Source organism: Brugia malayi (assembly GCF_000002995.4).
Source record: "Brugia malayi strain FR3 genome assembly, contig: Bm_v4_ChrX_scaffold_001, whole genome shotgun sequence".
Taxonomy (NCBI): Eukaryota; Metazoa; Nematoda; class Chromadorea; order Rhabditida; family Onchocercidae; genus Brugia; species Brugia malayi.
Window position 1 is genome coordinate 10,465,998 of NW_025062479.1, and position 16,428 is coordinate 10,482,425.

Consider the following 16,428-nt stretch of genomic DNA (forward strand, 5'->3'; position numbering starts at 1 on the left):
ATGTTTAATTTCATAAATTGCAATTTAAAACATTAAAATTAATATGTTTTAAATTGCTCTTTTTAGATTAAATTTCCACTTATTAATTGCTGAAATAATTAAAATTGAAATTATCAATTATTTTTGTAATGTACAAAAATTGTGATAATTGTGATGATGACTTTTCCTATATCAGTAATTTTCATCTTGTCTTTTTTTAGGTAAAAAGTTGGTGGAAGTGATAAATACAATGGTTGATTCCTGATGGAAAAATTGGTGACAAATATTCCGGATGATAGTAACGGATATCAGTGCAATAATTTTTTAGTAGAGGAACAGAATGATCCCTTGACTGTTTACTTCTATTCATTAGTGAAAAAATTCATTCGTTTATTTTCTAAACCATTTCCACATCAAGGTAACTTTGTATATGTTATCAGGTTATCAGCACTTTATCATTATGTGTTCATGATTAAACTTTGTGATTAAATTAGTTATATTTATTATTGTTTCTTAATTAATTTTGATTAAACTTACAAGTTCACGTCTTTAATTATTTTTTTGCTTTATTTTTTATTTAGGATAAAAATATCTCATGTTGAAAAAATATTTATACATTCGTTTTTTTTCTCTTTTTTTAAAATTATTCTTGTACTTTTATTTGTTGGCACTAACTAATTACAGTTCTTATCAGTCGAAAGACATTAGAAGGTAATTGGAGCGATTTTAAGCAATCATTTCATACAACTTACCGACAGGTTTGATTTCAGTATGTTAGCTGAGAAAATTTTAAAAGTTAACAAATATTACGGAAAGTACATTTATGTAAATGCAGTTAAAAGCTCGAGTAACGTAAGCGTGATATTACTACATGATATTAATATTACATTAAACGTGACACTACTTTGTCTTAGAATTAGATATAAAGTAATTCAATGATAAAATGATTTAACGTATGTGATCAAATGCAAATTAAAATTAGACTGAAAGTTGTATGATATTTCATGAAAGGTTTTATCACACAATTGTAGTAATATTTTTCAAAATCACAAAAAAAAATTTATATTTATTTATGTTTATTTATTATCAATTATCAATAATGAATATTTTACAGTGGTTAGATTATGAATCTTGGTGGATTGTACTAAGTACACTAATTGTTATTACAACTCTCTTATTTTCTCTCTTGTATATATTCTATAGTGCGGTAAGATGTTGTATTGCATCAAGTAAAATAAAAACAACGGATAGAAGATGTGATTGCTGTAAACGCCATTTGCTCAATATTTTTATTGCCGTTTTCGTCCTTATAGATGTGTGAGTAATTTTTACTTTTAATTTATCACAAAATTTATTTTATCTTATTTTTTAAATAGCTTTTTATATTAACAATTCAAATTTCAGACATTTTTTTTTTATTTTATCATTTTCAAAAGTAATAATAATTTCAAAATTATAATTGCTATAAAAATTTCATTGCTTTACTTGATTAAAATTATGTAATTACTTTAATCAAATAAATCATATATAAATACTAAATCTTTTAGATAACATGCATAGAATGTTTAAGTAAAAAATATAATTTTTTATTACCATCAATTGTTAGATGAAAATTATCGATGAAAATTAATTTTATAATTTCAAAATGATTAATGACAGCTTAATATTTAATGATACTATAATACTTTATAATTTGATAAGAAATATTTGTTGTATGTGCAGTTTTGCGGTATCTTCATTGCTTATCAGTAGTCAATATGCGGAATATGGAGCTGATGAACTACCTCGACGTCTCAGTTATTGTATAGATGATCTCTCGTTTTATAAGAAAGAAACGGATCAAGTTTGTTCATCTTTTACTTTTTTTTTATAATAATTAAATTAAATTTAATCAGTAATTTAGTGGAACAGAATCGACTGAGATAAATACACATATACATCATTAGCTGCCGTTAAAATGTTATTGACAGCTAATTAGATACATAACAAATATGTTAAAAATATTCCACATCATTGTGATAAAATTAAAAATTTGTCTGAAATTAATAAATTTACCTAAAATGAATTAGCATGCTTATTAGTTTATTATTTATTTTAGCTTAAAAATTAGCCATAATTATATTTTCTTCTTTCTAGCATATTTGCTTAATATGTAAAATATTTGTTTTATTAAGAAATCTATTAAATAAATTTAGAGAAACTTGAAATTTTTATTTTAGAAAATTCGAAATACATTAGTTGATGATTTCCAAAAATTAAATGAATCTTTGTCATCTCTGATTGCCTCAGGCGGTAAACCAATTGTGCAACGTGTCAAAAAAATTACTGGTGCACATGCCATGGATTCGTTTCTTAATATTTCCATTGGTTAATTAAAATTTTGATCCAATTTTCACTATAAAAATGTTATAAATTAAATTTGTATCAAAATTAAAAAATAATAATAATGATATTGCAGTTTTATGAATTTTTCTTTTTTTTTCCTGAAATATCCACATTAACAGCAATGCCTTTTCTTTCTTTTTAATCTAATTTTTATTCAATTTATGCTTTCTTTTTTTTAGAGGCTCAAGAATTGCTTAAGCGTGTAGCTGATGATGGAGATAAATTGAAAACATTAAATGATGAATTGTTTTCACTACGAAATGAGCTAACTAAACTATATCGAACATCAATTAATGAAATATATGATTGCATTCATAATGATTTTGAAATTATTAAAAGATCTTGTGAAGAAATTGGAAATGAACTAACTGATATCGATAACTTTACGCTTCATCTTCAACAAGTAAATTAAAATTTTTAATTTGAATTTTGGTCAAAAAATTTTTATAATAAATTTTAAAGAAACATGCAAAAAAAAATTTGTTAAATGTTAATATTGTTGTTATAATTAATTGATAATTTTAATGAAAATTTTACATGTGATATTCGAAATTCGTTATTCTATATTAATAATTTCATAATTTGCAATTTAATTAATATTTGAAATAAAATTGAAATATGTTCAATAGATTCTTTTCCATTTTTTACTTAACTGATTTTATTAATTACTCTTTTTTCCCTCTCCGTTTTTCCCGCTCCCTCTCTCTTTTCTTCTTTTCTCATTCTTTCTTGCAGGATATTCTTACTAGTGATATGATGAATGCATTGAATATGTTAGCTGAATCAAACATTGCTGAAATATTTATTGAAGCAATATCAGATTTTAAAAATGGAGAAGTTGAATTAAACAAAAAAATACAAGAAAAGGAACAAGGTTAAATGCATATTACATTGAAATTTTTAATTTATTAAATGAAAACTTTAATTAATATGAATTTTTTTGTTTACATTATTTTTTCTTATTTTTATAATTAATTCTTTTATTTTTATTTCATTTATCTTTTTCACAATTAATCTTTAATTTTTATTTTATTTTACTTTATTTTTTTTTAATTTTCGAAATAATATTAATGTAATAATATTTGAATAAAATATTAAATAATATTGTAAAATAAACTTTAGCCATACAATTAAGTATAAAAGAAATTCAACACGATTTATTACGTATTGCTGATACATTATCAATGCAAATACGACAAATTAAACCGGAATTATTGCATAATATATTACAACAATATATGGGTGTTAATTATCATAACACCGTGCAATACACGTATATTTCCTTTCTTTTTCAGAATTTTACAGATTTAAATTTAAAACATACTTGATTTAATTTTGGAATATTAGGAAAAAACGATGAAAAGTATTACATATAAGTGTGATATATATAAATAATTTTAATATAAATTTTTAATAAATTTTGTAATATAATTTTAAAAAAATCACTAATAATATTATTTATTGGTAATGTTAAAATTTATTGTATTTTTTTAGATGGTATGCTTCTCTAACATTGTGTGCCATATTTTCATTAAAAGCATTTTATTTCTTATTTGCATTATGTTATGGTTGTTTTGGGCGACGACCAAATGGTTATCGAAATGATTGCTGTATTCGTTCTACTGGTAGCAAACTTTTCATTTGGTAAGTTAACCTTTCTTTTTTTTTCTTCTTTATCCTTACTTTTAATTTTATTTCATATTGAAAATGAGAAGCGAATTATATAAGATTGATGTATTTTTATTTTAATTAGCAAAAATTTAGTTATTGTTATGCTTGAATAATAAGTAACAATTGTTGTTAGTTAGATTGTATCTTAACTAATAATAATTACATTACAAATATGATTTAATAGTTTTATTTAAAATTAAAAACTTTTTTTTCTTTTTTTGAACTAATGTAAAATTATACTAGCTAAAATGATTAATTTCTTTAAAGTTTAAATTTAAATTTTTGTATATGATAACGTGTCAAATATTGTAATCTTTTTTTAAAAAAAAGCTAATTCAAATTAGTAGTAAAGAAGTCTTATTCTAAATATTCTCACCTTTCTTTGTTGTTCTTTTCAATTAAAAAGACTGAAAGATAGCATTGCTTATTAATTGTTTTAAATAATTCTTCTTTTTCCTTCTTTTTATTTTGAAATATTTGCTTTTGCTAAACTGCTTAATTTATCACTTTATAGTGGAATTTGGTTAGCAATAATACTATTACCAGTGATATCTGCATTAACAGCTTTTTTGCTACTAATTGGTGTTAATGCTTATTCACTTGGATGTTGGCCATTAGATGATCCATTTTCAAGGCCTGATATGCTATCGGTAAATTTTTTTTAAAAAATTTGTATCAAGTTATTACTCTTCTAAACCTTGTTCTTTTTTTTGAAATAAATACATTATTATTAATATAGAGAAAAAAAAAAAAAAAAAAAAAGGGAAAGGATTATTTTAATTTAATTAATAAGATAATCATTTAATTGATTAATAAAACATTAATAATCTTGTTGTCTTAATTTTTTTTTTTTTCAATTTTTTGTTAGTAATATTTACAGCTTAGTGAACGTATATTTGATGTATGGCGTAGTAAACAAATCGAACAAGACTTATCACCACTAATGAATCAGTTATCATTATCTAATGTGATACGATCATGTATGCGTAATGAAACATTATATCACATATTTGCAATGGATAACAAATATCATTTATATGATTTACGACAATATGGTAAAGAATTATACGATCGTCTAGAATTAAATATTCATGATGCTTTCTCAGATATAAATTTATCAAAATCAATTGGAACATTTGCTTCACCAGAACAACTTATAACGTTGCAACAAATTGTCAATATTACCATTGAATCAAATATTCCACAAATTTCTCTTCAGGTTAACTTTATTTTATTTTTATTATATTATTCATTTTATTATAAATTGAAATCTTTTTTTCAGGAATATATTTTGTAACTTCCTGTTGCTACTATTGTTTTTCCAGCAAAAAAAAAAAAAAAAAAATGAAAGAAAGAAAAGTTGTCTTTTTGTTCATCAATTTTTATCCATTTTATTCATCAAATCTCTAGATATTGTTTTCTTTTTTTACAAATTAAAAAAAGGAGAAAAATAAAATTTAGATCAAAGATAATATAGAGCAATTTGAAAAAATTCCTCGATTGATAAGTCTAATCGAAGATGGCCATGCAAATCGTAATCTTCCACGATCTGTTCAAATAATTGCTGAACAGTGGCGAACATTTCAGGTTAATCTATTTTTATAATTTTTATTTGATTAAAAAGTAAAAAATAAATTAACAATGAAACGAAAATGAAAAAAAGGAAAAAAAAAAACATGCATTTATTAAATCTCATTTATTCTATTTTTTTTAGGATTTGATTAATTTTAATAATTTTACAAAAAAAAAATTCCTATTTTGTATATAACATATTTATATCATTCAGATATGTTTTAAATTGTTTCAAAAATGAGTTAATTTAATAATTGTTTATTTAGATGAAAGATGTAAATCCAACATTGCTAAATCTTGCAAATGGATTAAAAATGCTTATTGAATTAGACGATCGATTTGGACGAATCGCATTACCCAGTGTTGCATTATCAGCCAAATTACAACATGCACAAGCATTGTTATCATCAAATTTGAATGAATTTTTTCGTGCAGCTGCTGATCAATTAGTGCAAGAAATGCAGCAACAAATTGAACAGTATATTGAACATGTTCGCATACAGGTTTGAAATTTAAAAAAAAAAAGAAGAAAAAACGAAGAGAAATGCTTGATAATAATGAATTTTTTTATAAAATTTGAATTTAAATCTAGATGTCAACATTATTAGTAATAAGAAAACTAGAAAATTAAAAGCAATATTTGCTTTATGTTCCTTTCTTTTTTGTATTTGACTAATATAAATTATGATTTTTTTTTAAAAAAAAAAAAGAGAACTCAAAAGAAATATGATTAAAATTACTTCATTTTATAAAATTCTAATGATAAGATTTAGTAATAAAGAAATGTTAAATAAATAAATTAATTAATTAATTAAAAAAAAAAAGCGTTAAATAAATGATTGGTATTTCATGTACTATCATTACAAATATCGTATAATTGATTTGTTATTTATAATTGAAAGGACTTCCGAAAATTGCAATTTAAAAATTTTAAACTTAAAAAACTAAAACAGGAATAAGGAAAACGGAAAATTGATACTATAAATGATATTTCGCAAAAAAAGGAGAAAGAATTTTTTTCCAAAACATATGGAATAAATAAAAGTCTTTTATGATATGATCTGGAATTTTTTGATTTTAATTAATGCTGTTTCGTAGAAATATTATAATGATATGACTAAATGAGATGAATGAAAAATTAGGAGAAGAATGGGACGATGATTTTAATTATGATTTAATTTAATCAATTAATTTATGAGCCATTGGAAGTAACTGAGCTTACAATTTACCTAAATTATTCTTTCATAATAAAATATTAATTTACTAAAAGTTTTTAGCATAAATTTTCTTTTTTTTGAAAAATATTTCTGATCATATTAATTGCAATTGATGAACGCTTAATTTTCATTTAAATTTTAGGTTTTGTAAAGTTTTTCTTACGTTATTATAAATTATTATAATTGAATAAAAGACAAAATGATAATAAAAAGGAATGATGTAGAATGAATTATTTTCAATTTTAATTTTTGAAAATTTTGATTTAATTGTTAATTATATTTATTTCTAACAAAATTTTGATTTAATTAATTGCAGATGTCAACAAATGTATCAAGTTGTATTCCATTATTTAATATTGTCAAAAGGACACGTACGGTATTATGTCAAGCATTTGTGGATCCATTTGTTAGCTTTTTTTTATTTTATTTTTTAAAAATTTTTTTCTTTCTTTCTTCTAATCTTTTTCTTTTCTTTTTTTTTTTACATATGTTCATATCAATTTGTTTAAATTGTTATCAATTTTGAAAATTATGAATCATCATTTATACTACTGTATAAATGATGATTCATAATTTAATTGACTAGCGAAATCTTTCATTGTCAATGAAAGATTTCGCTAGTCAATTAAATTACATTTGTTAGCATTTAAAATCAACGATTAACATTATCAGTCCTTTTTTAAGACCTGTATGGGATAATGTCATGAAACAGGACGCAAATAAAGACCCATTGCCAAATAAAAAATACTCAATTATAATTAATCGCTTGAATAAAAATGAGTGATAGAGAAAAAATAATTTCTTTCAATTTTTCTCCTTTTTTATTATTTATGATTTCAAATTATTGGACTTAAATTTTTATTAATCGTCATCCAGTTATATATTTTTTTAAATTTACTTTCAAAAAATCTAGCAATAAAAATTTTTTGACGCAATCAGTTAATAATCAATATAATGTAAAAAGCATTTCATTATCATTTTAATAACGTAAAATAATTTTAACAAAATTAAACTCATAATCTATTTTTTTTTCTTTTTTCAAAAAAAAAACCCAGAAAATAGAGAAAATGAAAAATTATTAGAATTAATTCATTATGAATTTCAGAATGGCATTTGGGCATCAATGATTATAAGTATTTTATGTACAATACCGCTTGTTGTAATGGGATCTGCAGCATCAGCATTGTATAAAAAGAAACATCCTTATCCAAAATAGTTCTTTTTTTTTCGAAATTAATTTTTCAAATTAATTTAATTTTTTTAATTGAATCTATTTTCTTTGTTTTAGCAAACTATTTTTTTTTCTTTTTCCCGTTCTTTTTTCCTTTTTTTTTGGATAATCGAATTCATTTTTCTATTTGCTTTAATTAATTCATTTTTAGAATAAATGATTGAGATTTTTAGCATTGTAAATGAACCAACAAATACAGATGGACAAGGAGCATCAGGTACACTTGTTACCGATTCATATGATATCAGAGGTGGACAGCAAAAACTGTGAGTTTTGCATGTACTTATCATTAAAGTGTAATCAAATTTCATTTTTAACCAAAAAAAAGAAGAAAAAAACCATCAGTATGCAAACGAACACTCATTTAAATGTAATTTCTTTCTTTTAGTTTTTTTTTTTTTTTGTGAATAATTTAATTTTGAAATTAGCCTTGCTTAAATTAAAATTATCACCATTTTTTTCTTCATTTTTAATTTTTAATTTTACAGAGTGTATCCAAATACTTATGCGATGTATTTTGGTTATCCACCACCTTATTTAAGAACAAGGAGTTGATATGATATTATGTGATATTGTTCAGTGATATTATGTGGAGAAATTATCATTTACATTTTAGAAATATTAGATAGATTTTGGATATTAATTTCTGGAATATTTTACTCTCTTTCTTTCTTTCTTTCTCTCTTTGTCAGCTAGATTTCGAAGGAATAATGTTGATAAATTGTATTGTTTCTTTTTTTAAAAATAAAAGTCTGATAATTTTCTCTTCTTTTTTTATAGAACATGCAGTTGCTTTTCTATTAATTCATTTTGTTTAACTAATTGGTATAAAATTTAAAATTTTGAAAATTTTCTTACAAATATTTTATGAAATTTTTACAAAGCATATATTTGTGATGTGTTAACTTTTGCTTATCATTATGTTTTGTATTAAAAGTTTATCTTTCACCATACAATAAATTGATATCAAATAAATACCATTTCATTTTTCTCTCTTTTTCCTTCCGCTGCTATTGAATATATTTGATATTTATGATATGGTATGATTTATTATCATTCATACTAGTTTTTGCATGATTATAATGTGAAAAATGAAAGACGAAAGAAAACATCCTGAGCTATCAAATCAATAAATGAACAATTAATTAGTTAATGTGACTGTTTAATGAATATTTTAGACATGAAATAATCATTAAAATTAATTTAATATATAAAATAAACGAACAATTCCATTTTATTTTTAATTCATTTACAATTTATAACATGTTTTGTTCCTTTTCTTTCTGCAGATTTTATGCTTAGATTTTAGAATTAGTTAAAATGTCTTAAATCAATCGCTCTTGTTTTCAGCATTTTTAAAGCTAACGAATGACATTATTCAAATAAAAAAAGGAGAAAAAAATCATAAAATAAAAGACAAGAAAATGGATGAGATGACAAATGAATTTGATATGAAATATTTGAAAAAGGAATGAATTTTTCATTTCAATATTAAACATATATCATTTTCATGCTTTATCAGATGTTCCGGAAAGAACAGTCTTCTTTTCCTCTCTTTTTTTCTTTTTCTGCTAGAATCAATACTGTCTGAATTCTGAAATTTTATGTATAGTTTAAAAATGATGCAGAATAACTTTTATAATATTCTTTTATTATAGCATCCAAATTATAGAGGAAAAGAAAAATAATCATTTCATTTATTTATGTCTCTGTCCTCCCTTTTTTCCTTAATTAGTAAATTTAATATCAAAAAATAAAGGCAAAAAAAAAAAAAAGATGTATTAAATATATTTTATGTTAATTTTTTCTTTTTTTTTCTATTATGGAATTTATTTGCTTAATTTTAGCAAAATTCCGGAAATGTTGTTCAACAACGAAAATAATTTCCAAAATATTTTTACACTCATTTATTTTCCCTTTTCATTCATTCCTGTATTTGCATTGAAATGATTCAGTTAAACCAAAAAGAAAAAAGTTTCAGTACAATGGGGAAAAGAATTTCATCTCTTTTCAAATTAACAATAACAATTCCATAAAAGAGGAAGAAGAAAAAGAAAAAAAAACCCCAAAATTCATTTCATTCTCTCTCTACCCTCTCTCTCTTCATTTTCCTCTCTTTCTTTTTTCTATTTTTTCTCGTTATTTCTTTTTTCCGTTTTTCTTTCTTTTTGATTTTTTGCTTTCTCTCTCTCCTCTGATCTTTTATTTAAAAAAATGTTTATTGAAAATTTATTGTTATATCAAATGTGAAATGAGGTTAACTTATATATAATGTTGTATTACATTAATAGCATTACTCATTTAATCTTAAATTAGACCAGATCAAATCAATAATAGTTAATTTTATACTTTTTATTTTTATAATTAAGAAGTAACAAATTACTACTTTTCTCATCTTATAGAGAGAAGACAAGATGGACTGCAAGCAAAATGAAAAAAAAAAGGTGGAAGAACAAAAGAGTGGGAGAAAAAAGAAGATTAAAAAAAAACTTCATGATGATTCATTTTTTTTTAGCTTGTTTTCAAGTTTTGTATAGTATTGAATTATTGTTTGTAATAAATGAAAAAAAAAAAGAAAAAAATAAAGTATACAAAAAGGGATGGAATGTACGTATGTACGTATAATGCTGATAATAAAAATTGATGATTTTTATATGTGAAATTATTACTGGGCTTCTTTTTTTGATTTTTTTTTTTTTTGACTTTTTTTGATTATATAAAATATTTATGCTAATAGTAATAATTAGAAATTTAGGAAAATGATTATTATTTAACAGGGATAGTTTTTTATGTTTTTTTAAATCATCTTTCATGCTTATATTTTATTTTAATTTTAGTATTTAATTTTTTCCCCTATCTGTTACAAAAAACAGAAAAGAAAAAAAAGGAGAAAAAAATAACGAAATCCTAAAGGAAGAAAGAATTGGAAAAAAAGAATACCAATATAAAAAAATGCGTTATGAAAATGGTATAAGATTAGTAAGCACAATTGACAATCATTTCTATCTCGTTTTTCTTTTTTTTAAATAAATTATTTCGGTGAAACTTACATTTGTAGTGAAGGATTCACAAAAAAAAGAGAAAAGAAAATTACAATATTTCGAAAAAAATTAATTTAAAAATCAGATCATTAATCTAAATGGATAAAAATAATTAGGTAAATTAGCGTTGCTTTTTATTGCATATAATAACCATACATGTATATCTATTATTCAGTAAATCTGAGAGAGATTCATCATCTTAATTAAATGAAGCAAATAATACTAATAATTCATGTGAGGTAATTTTACTTTAAGAAAAAATTTAAATTTAGATGTGATAAATTAGGTGAGATAGTTTTAAGAATTATCTGCAATCATTATATTTTAATAAATTTGTAGAAAATTTATAATTCACCATAAAATACTTGAAATACTAATAAACAAAAAGAAAAAAAGAGTGTCTATCATTTGGAGTGAAAAAATAAACAATTTTAAAATGGTATTTGCTGCAATTTCATCAAAACAATAAAATAATATAACTTTGAAATTCACATGCTGTGCAATTTTGTACTTTAAAAAAAGACTTATAAAATTTGCAACATATTTAATGAATTTTGATAAATATCCCAAATGATTTGTAACCTAAGCATATATCAATCAATTAATTAGCGACAAAAATAAAAAGGCAAGAAAAAACAAAAGAAAAAGGATGCAATAGCATTAATAATATATCAATTCATTATCATCCAGATTATTTGAATAAGTGTAATCTTTGTAACTAATTATATTTTAAAAGAGAAAAAGAAAAATGAAAAAGCAAAAAAAAAGAGAAAGAAAAGATCATTTTCTTTTTGTATCTTTATTATTTGTTGCTTTTTTTTGAAGCAATTATTTATTTATTTTTATTTTTTTTGAGAAAATAAAGCAAAAATATGGAAAGAAATGAATGATAATGTAAAAGAAAAAAAAATGAATGGGAGTGATGCATGCATACAATTAATTGCATTCAGGCTGTAGAAAAATTTTAATGGATAAAAGAAAATGAGAAGGGAAGAAAAAAAAAGTTCCCTTCTTTTTGATAGGATTAAATGTAAGTTTAAAAAGTATAGAGGTATACAGCTAAAAAAAAAAAAAAAAAATCAGTAACATCTGGCATATGTAAATAATAAATAATATGTATCAATATAAAATAATATTTATCTTAAATTATCACATTTCAATATTTCATCACAATTTAAAATTTAATTATTTATAAAATATATGCACTTAATTTTAATCTATTGCTTTCTCTCATCATTATCATAAAAGAGAGGATGAAAAAATGTAAGAGAGGAAGAGATGAAAATGTGAAATAATGTTTTTCGTTAATATTATCAGTAGTTGGCACAAGCAGACACCTAAGCTTAAACACTTTTAAATGGCATCAAAATTCCTCCTTCTCCTCCTTGTCCCCTTCCTCCTCCTCTTCCTCTTCAATTTCTCTCCACTTATCACATTCATCCACTTTTTTATTTTTATCTCAGCTCGTCCACATTCTTGTTTCATTTAATCTTGATCCTGCCGCATTTCATTGATGTATGACAATGTTTCTATCATTGGCTTTGATAGACCACCATGCCTTTCAAGTAATACATACATATATATATGTGTCTGTGTTTGTGTTCTGTGTATGATTATGTCGGTATGTATGTATATGTATGTGATGAAGGATTTTGGTATATTGAAGAGGACGTTCCTTTGTATTATTGAATATTTCTCCCAGTTATTGATTTCCCCGTTCTCTCTCTCTCATATAAATATTCATTTGTTATGTTTTCCTTCAATCCATTATTGGTATTATTGATGGTAGCGATCTACTGCAGGGAATATTTAGTTTGTAATCTGACTGTTAAAATTAATCTTATCAAATTTAGTATTAACTTATTTTCATCAGTCTAAACTGATTGACTGATCAATTGTTTAATTCTTATCAATGTATACTGAATGAGAAAATCTAGTTTTTTTTTTTCTGAAATATTTATTAGAATATTAGAATATCATGAAAGATGATGTTAAATTGAAAAGAGAAAGGAAATATTGATGACTGAAGTAAGAAACAGGTATGATGACATTATTCTAATATGGGGGTCATCTTTTATGAAGTGATAGAATTTTCAAGAAGGAAGAAGAGTAGATGGGAATGAAAAGAAGAGAAGAAAAACGAGAAAAAAAAAGAAAATTTCATTATTATATAGTGGTGAAGAGGAAAATGTTGGTGAATTGAGGGAGGACAGATCAAAAGTTATCCTTTGCACATAGCCGTGTCCACTACGACGTATTCGTTAGATATAGGTCGTTCAGATTGGTTTGAGTAGTATTTGTTGAGAGATCAGATCAAGGATGAAGTTGTTATGGTATCGGAAGTGACAACTGCAACGACAGCGATGATGATAATAGTTGTATAAACACGGACGGAGATTGCGTTGTTGACACGACGTGGTATCTGTTGCTATTGCTCGATAATCCAATCGTAATCAATGTCATCGCCATGCAGTCACTTATGATCCTTACGAAACGTGTGGTGATGCCTAGTAGTGATTTCGCCTATCTATATATAGGTATGTGTGTGTGTGTATGTGTATATGAATGTATGTGTGTGTGAATTTATGTATGTATGTACGTGTTGATAAATGCATGTTACCGGTGTGAGGTAGCACACGGTCAACCCGTAGATCCGAACTTGTGTTGAGATTTTCTTCCGAACATGAGGTCGGCATTCGGGTAGACTGCGTGTCACCATATCATTCCAACCTTTTACCTTTCCCAAACCTATCATTTTCTAATTTCAAAAAAGCTATTCTCAAATACTACTGCTCCAATGCTAACGACCCTGAATGATAGCTTGCTCGATGAGGTAGTAGGTTGTATAGTTATGAGTTGTACCATAATCGGAGAAACTGTCCAGCCTGCTAGCTTGCCGTGCGGGTCTATCATCCGTCCCCAATTTGACCATCATCCTTTTATATCAGTTCAATGAACTTTATTTCGATTACTTCATATGATCAACTTATCTATATGATTCATTCAGTCCAAGTTATCCATGAAAAAAGAGTATATATATGTAAGTGGCGTATTATAAGAAGATGAAAAGTTTTTTCGATAATATAACTTCTCTAATCTCTTCATTTCCTGATCGCTATCAATATTAATTATACGGTTTGTATTTATCAGATGCTTATCATAAAATTTATGATGATTAGTTACTAATCACTTCTGTCTTTTTTTTTATTCATTTCTCAATGGTCGTATTTTATCTGTAATTTAATTTTAAACTTTCAAGAAAAAAAAATTGGGGAGTTTTTTCCCTTTTTTTTTGAAATTGAATTTCGAAAATAACGAAATCTGGAAAAATGGATGAAAGAAAGAAATTCATTAATCAAACAATTCAATAATATTTGTTGTAGAATGGAGAGAAAAGGTTTTTATTCTTAAAAATAGGATAATAAAGAGGAGAGATATTCGATTGAAAATTAATTTTTAGATACCTAATTGTTGATCGTACTATAAATATTCATTATTGCTCATTTACTTGGTTTGATAGTATTAAGGTGAAATTCGTATGATTTAATTGAAACTGGATCACATGAAATGTTTCATCTAATATCATTTGTTATCGTTGTAATTGAAATAAATATTTTTAGAAATATTGAGTTTTGCATTACATTTTCATTTACCTCAATGAGTTGATTACAAGAATTTGATCTCATCCAATCATATTAAATCAAATGATTAAAAATTTTAAAAATTAAAAAGCTATTAGCAGTCATTGAAGAATATAATATGCTAGAATTATTCAATTTGTTTATCTAATCTTTTTTAGATTTCAATATCAATTCTTTAATTTTTACATTTCTGGATTTGTAATGCACAATAATAGTTTTGATTGAGTGCATATTTTAATTGCTACATCATTTTCCGTTATTCAAGTCACATGATCATAAAAATTTTTTGATTCGTTAATTTTTCTCTCTCTCACACACCTTTCTTTGCTTTTACTCATCTCTCTTTCCCATTTCCTTTTTTTTTCCGCTAATCATAAACGATCCGGGAAGTTTCTCATGAAAAATTTTTTTTGTTCTCAGTGTTACGGATGAAAAAGAAATGATGAATAATTTTAATCGAGAAATTACAACAAAATCAATAAATAATAATCACAATTAAAAACTTGAAATATGATCCGAATGTCAATAAGATATATATATATATAAAATTGCTTCATAATTGACCTTTAATGATTATCATTTTTACTAGATATTTATATGAAAACAATCCAAAATATTCATGTTTAACATTAACTTGTTAATGAATGGCAATTTCTTAAATATCATTGATAATTATAGCTTCTAAAAAAATAATTCCAATTTATATAAGTGCATTGTTTTGTTGTCATTCTTGCTATAGTATTTCTGAAAATATTAAACGTTATGTTAGGAGAAATTAAATTTTCAATTAGGAAGAATACATGAAGTTTTCACTTTTGTTTTTTATTTTTTTTTACATTGTAATTATTGTTTACTTCACTTCATAATTTTTATTTAAATAATCATTATTTACATGTATGATGATAAATCATTTGACATTAAAATTACTTCAAAATAATCAAAAAGGTTGTAATACATTGTTAACGGTGAAATTTTTAATCAAATTAATCTGAACAAATCATTAACAATTGGTAACATTGATGATTTATTAACTAATCAATGTTTATCATTCTATCATCCAAAATGACAATGATGATTTGATTCAAAATCAATTAATCTTGAAAGAAACGGTATTAATGATATTTATCAATGATAATGAGCTATCATATTCGTTTAGCAAGTTTTTTCTTTCTTTTTTTTTTCTTTTTTTTTATTCAATTTACTAGATGATGTTAAATTGGCACAAAATTTTACAATGATATTTTTTTCTAAGTATTGAAATTTTAATTATGCTAATTTTTCTTTCTTCTTCGTCCTTAGAATATTTTGCATGGATTGAAATTGAATTATCAAATGGCATCATATTGAACAATTTTTAATTTATTTGAAAATTACACCAAATTAATTTGAATTTATGCATTTTTGAATAATTATTGACAAAACAAGAAGCAATAATTGCTTGATGAAAAAAAAAAAAAAAGAGGCAAAGAAACTCAATTAAATTTTCAACAAATATTTTGCAAACCATTATTTATGGACTAGAGCAGTAATATTTTGAACTTCATATCAAGTAACAAACATTTCTTTATTGATCAGTAATGTATTGTTTATCTTTCCTACATTTTTGTATAAAATAAATTATACATTTTCAAATGCATAGAGTGCAATTTTAATATTTAGATTTTTAATCATTTACAGGCATTCATTCTCAA

At 23.7% G+C, this 16,428-nt stretch overlaps 1 protein-coding gene and 2 non-coding genes across 3 annotated transcripts; all 3 read left to right on the plus strand.

Moving 5' to 3' along the window:
* Positions 1-243: 243 nt before the first annotated feature.
* Bma-prmn-1 (Uncharacterized protein) lies at positions 244-8,610 on the plus strand (the record flags this gene model as incomplete). Its single annotated transcript, XM_043074372.1, has 17 exons — positions 244-397; positions 664-737; positions 1,094-1,296; positions 1,702-1,822; positions 2,199-2,346; positions 2,544-2,767; positions 3,100-3,238; positions 3,487-3,637; positions 3,859-4,008; positions 4,550-4,685; positions 4,916-5,254; positions 5,497-5,622; positions 5,874-6,110; positions 7,141-7,230; positions 7,930-8,039; positions 8,229-8,321; positions 8,544-8,610. 17 exons carry the CDS (start codon positions 244-246, stop codon positions 8,608-8,610), a joined length of 2,562 nt encoding a protein of 853 aa, XP_042930306.1.
* Positions 8,611-13,718: 5,108 nt separating this feature from the next.
* On the plus strand, positions 13,719-13,809 carry Bma-mir-100.2. Its single transcript, XR_006227981.1, has one exon. It is a non-coding gene; the product is annotated as a pre-microRNA Bma-mir-100.2 (primary transcript).
* Positions 13,810-13,893: 84 nt separating this feature from the next.
* Bma-let-7 lies at positions 13,894-14,017 on the plus strand. The gene has a single exon (XR_006227888.1). It is a non-coding gene; the product is annotated as a pre-microRNA Bma-let-7 (primary transcript).
* The last annotated feature ends 2,411 nt before the right edge of the window (positions 14,018-16,428 follow it).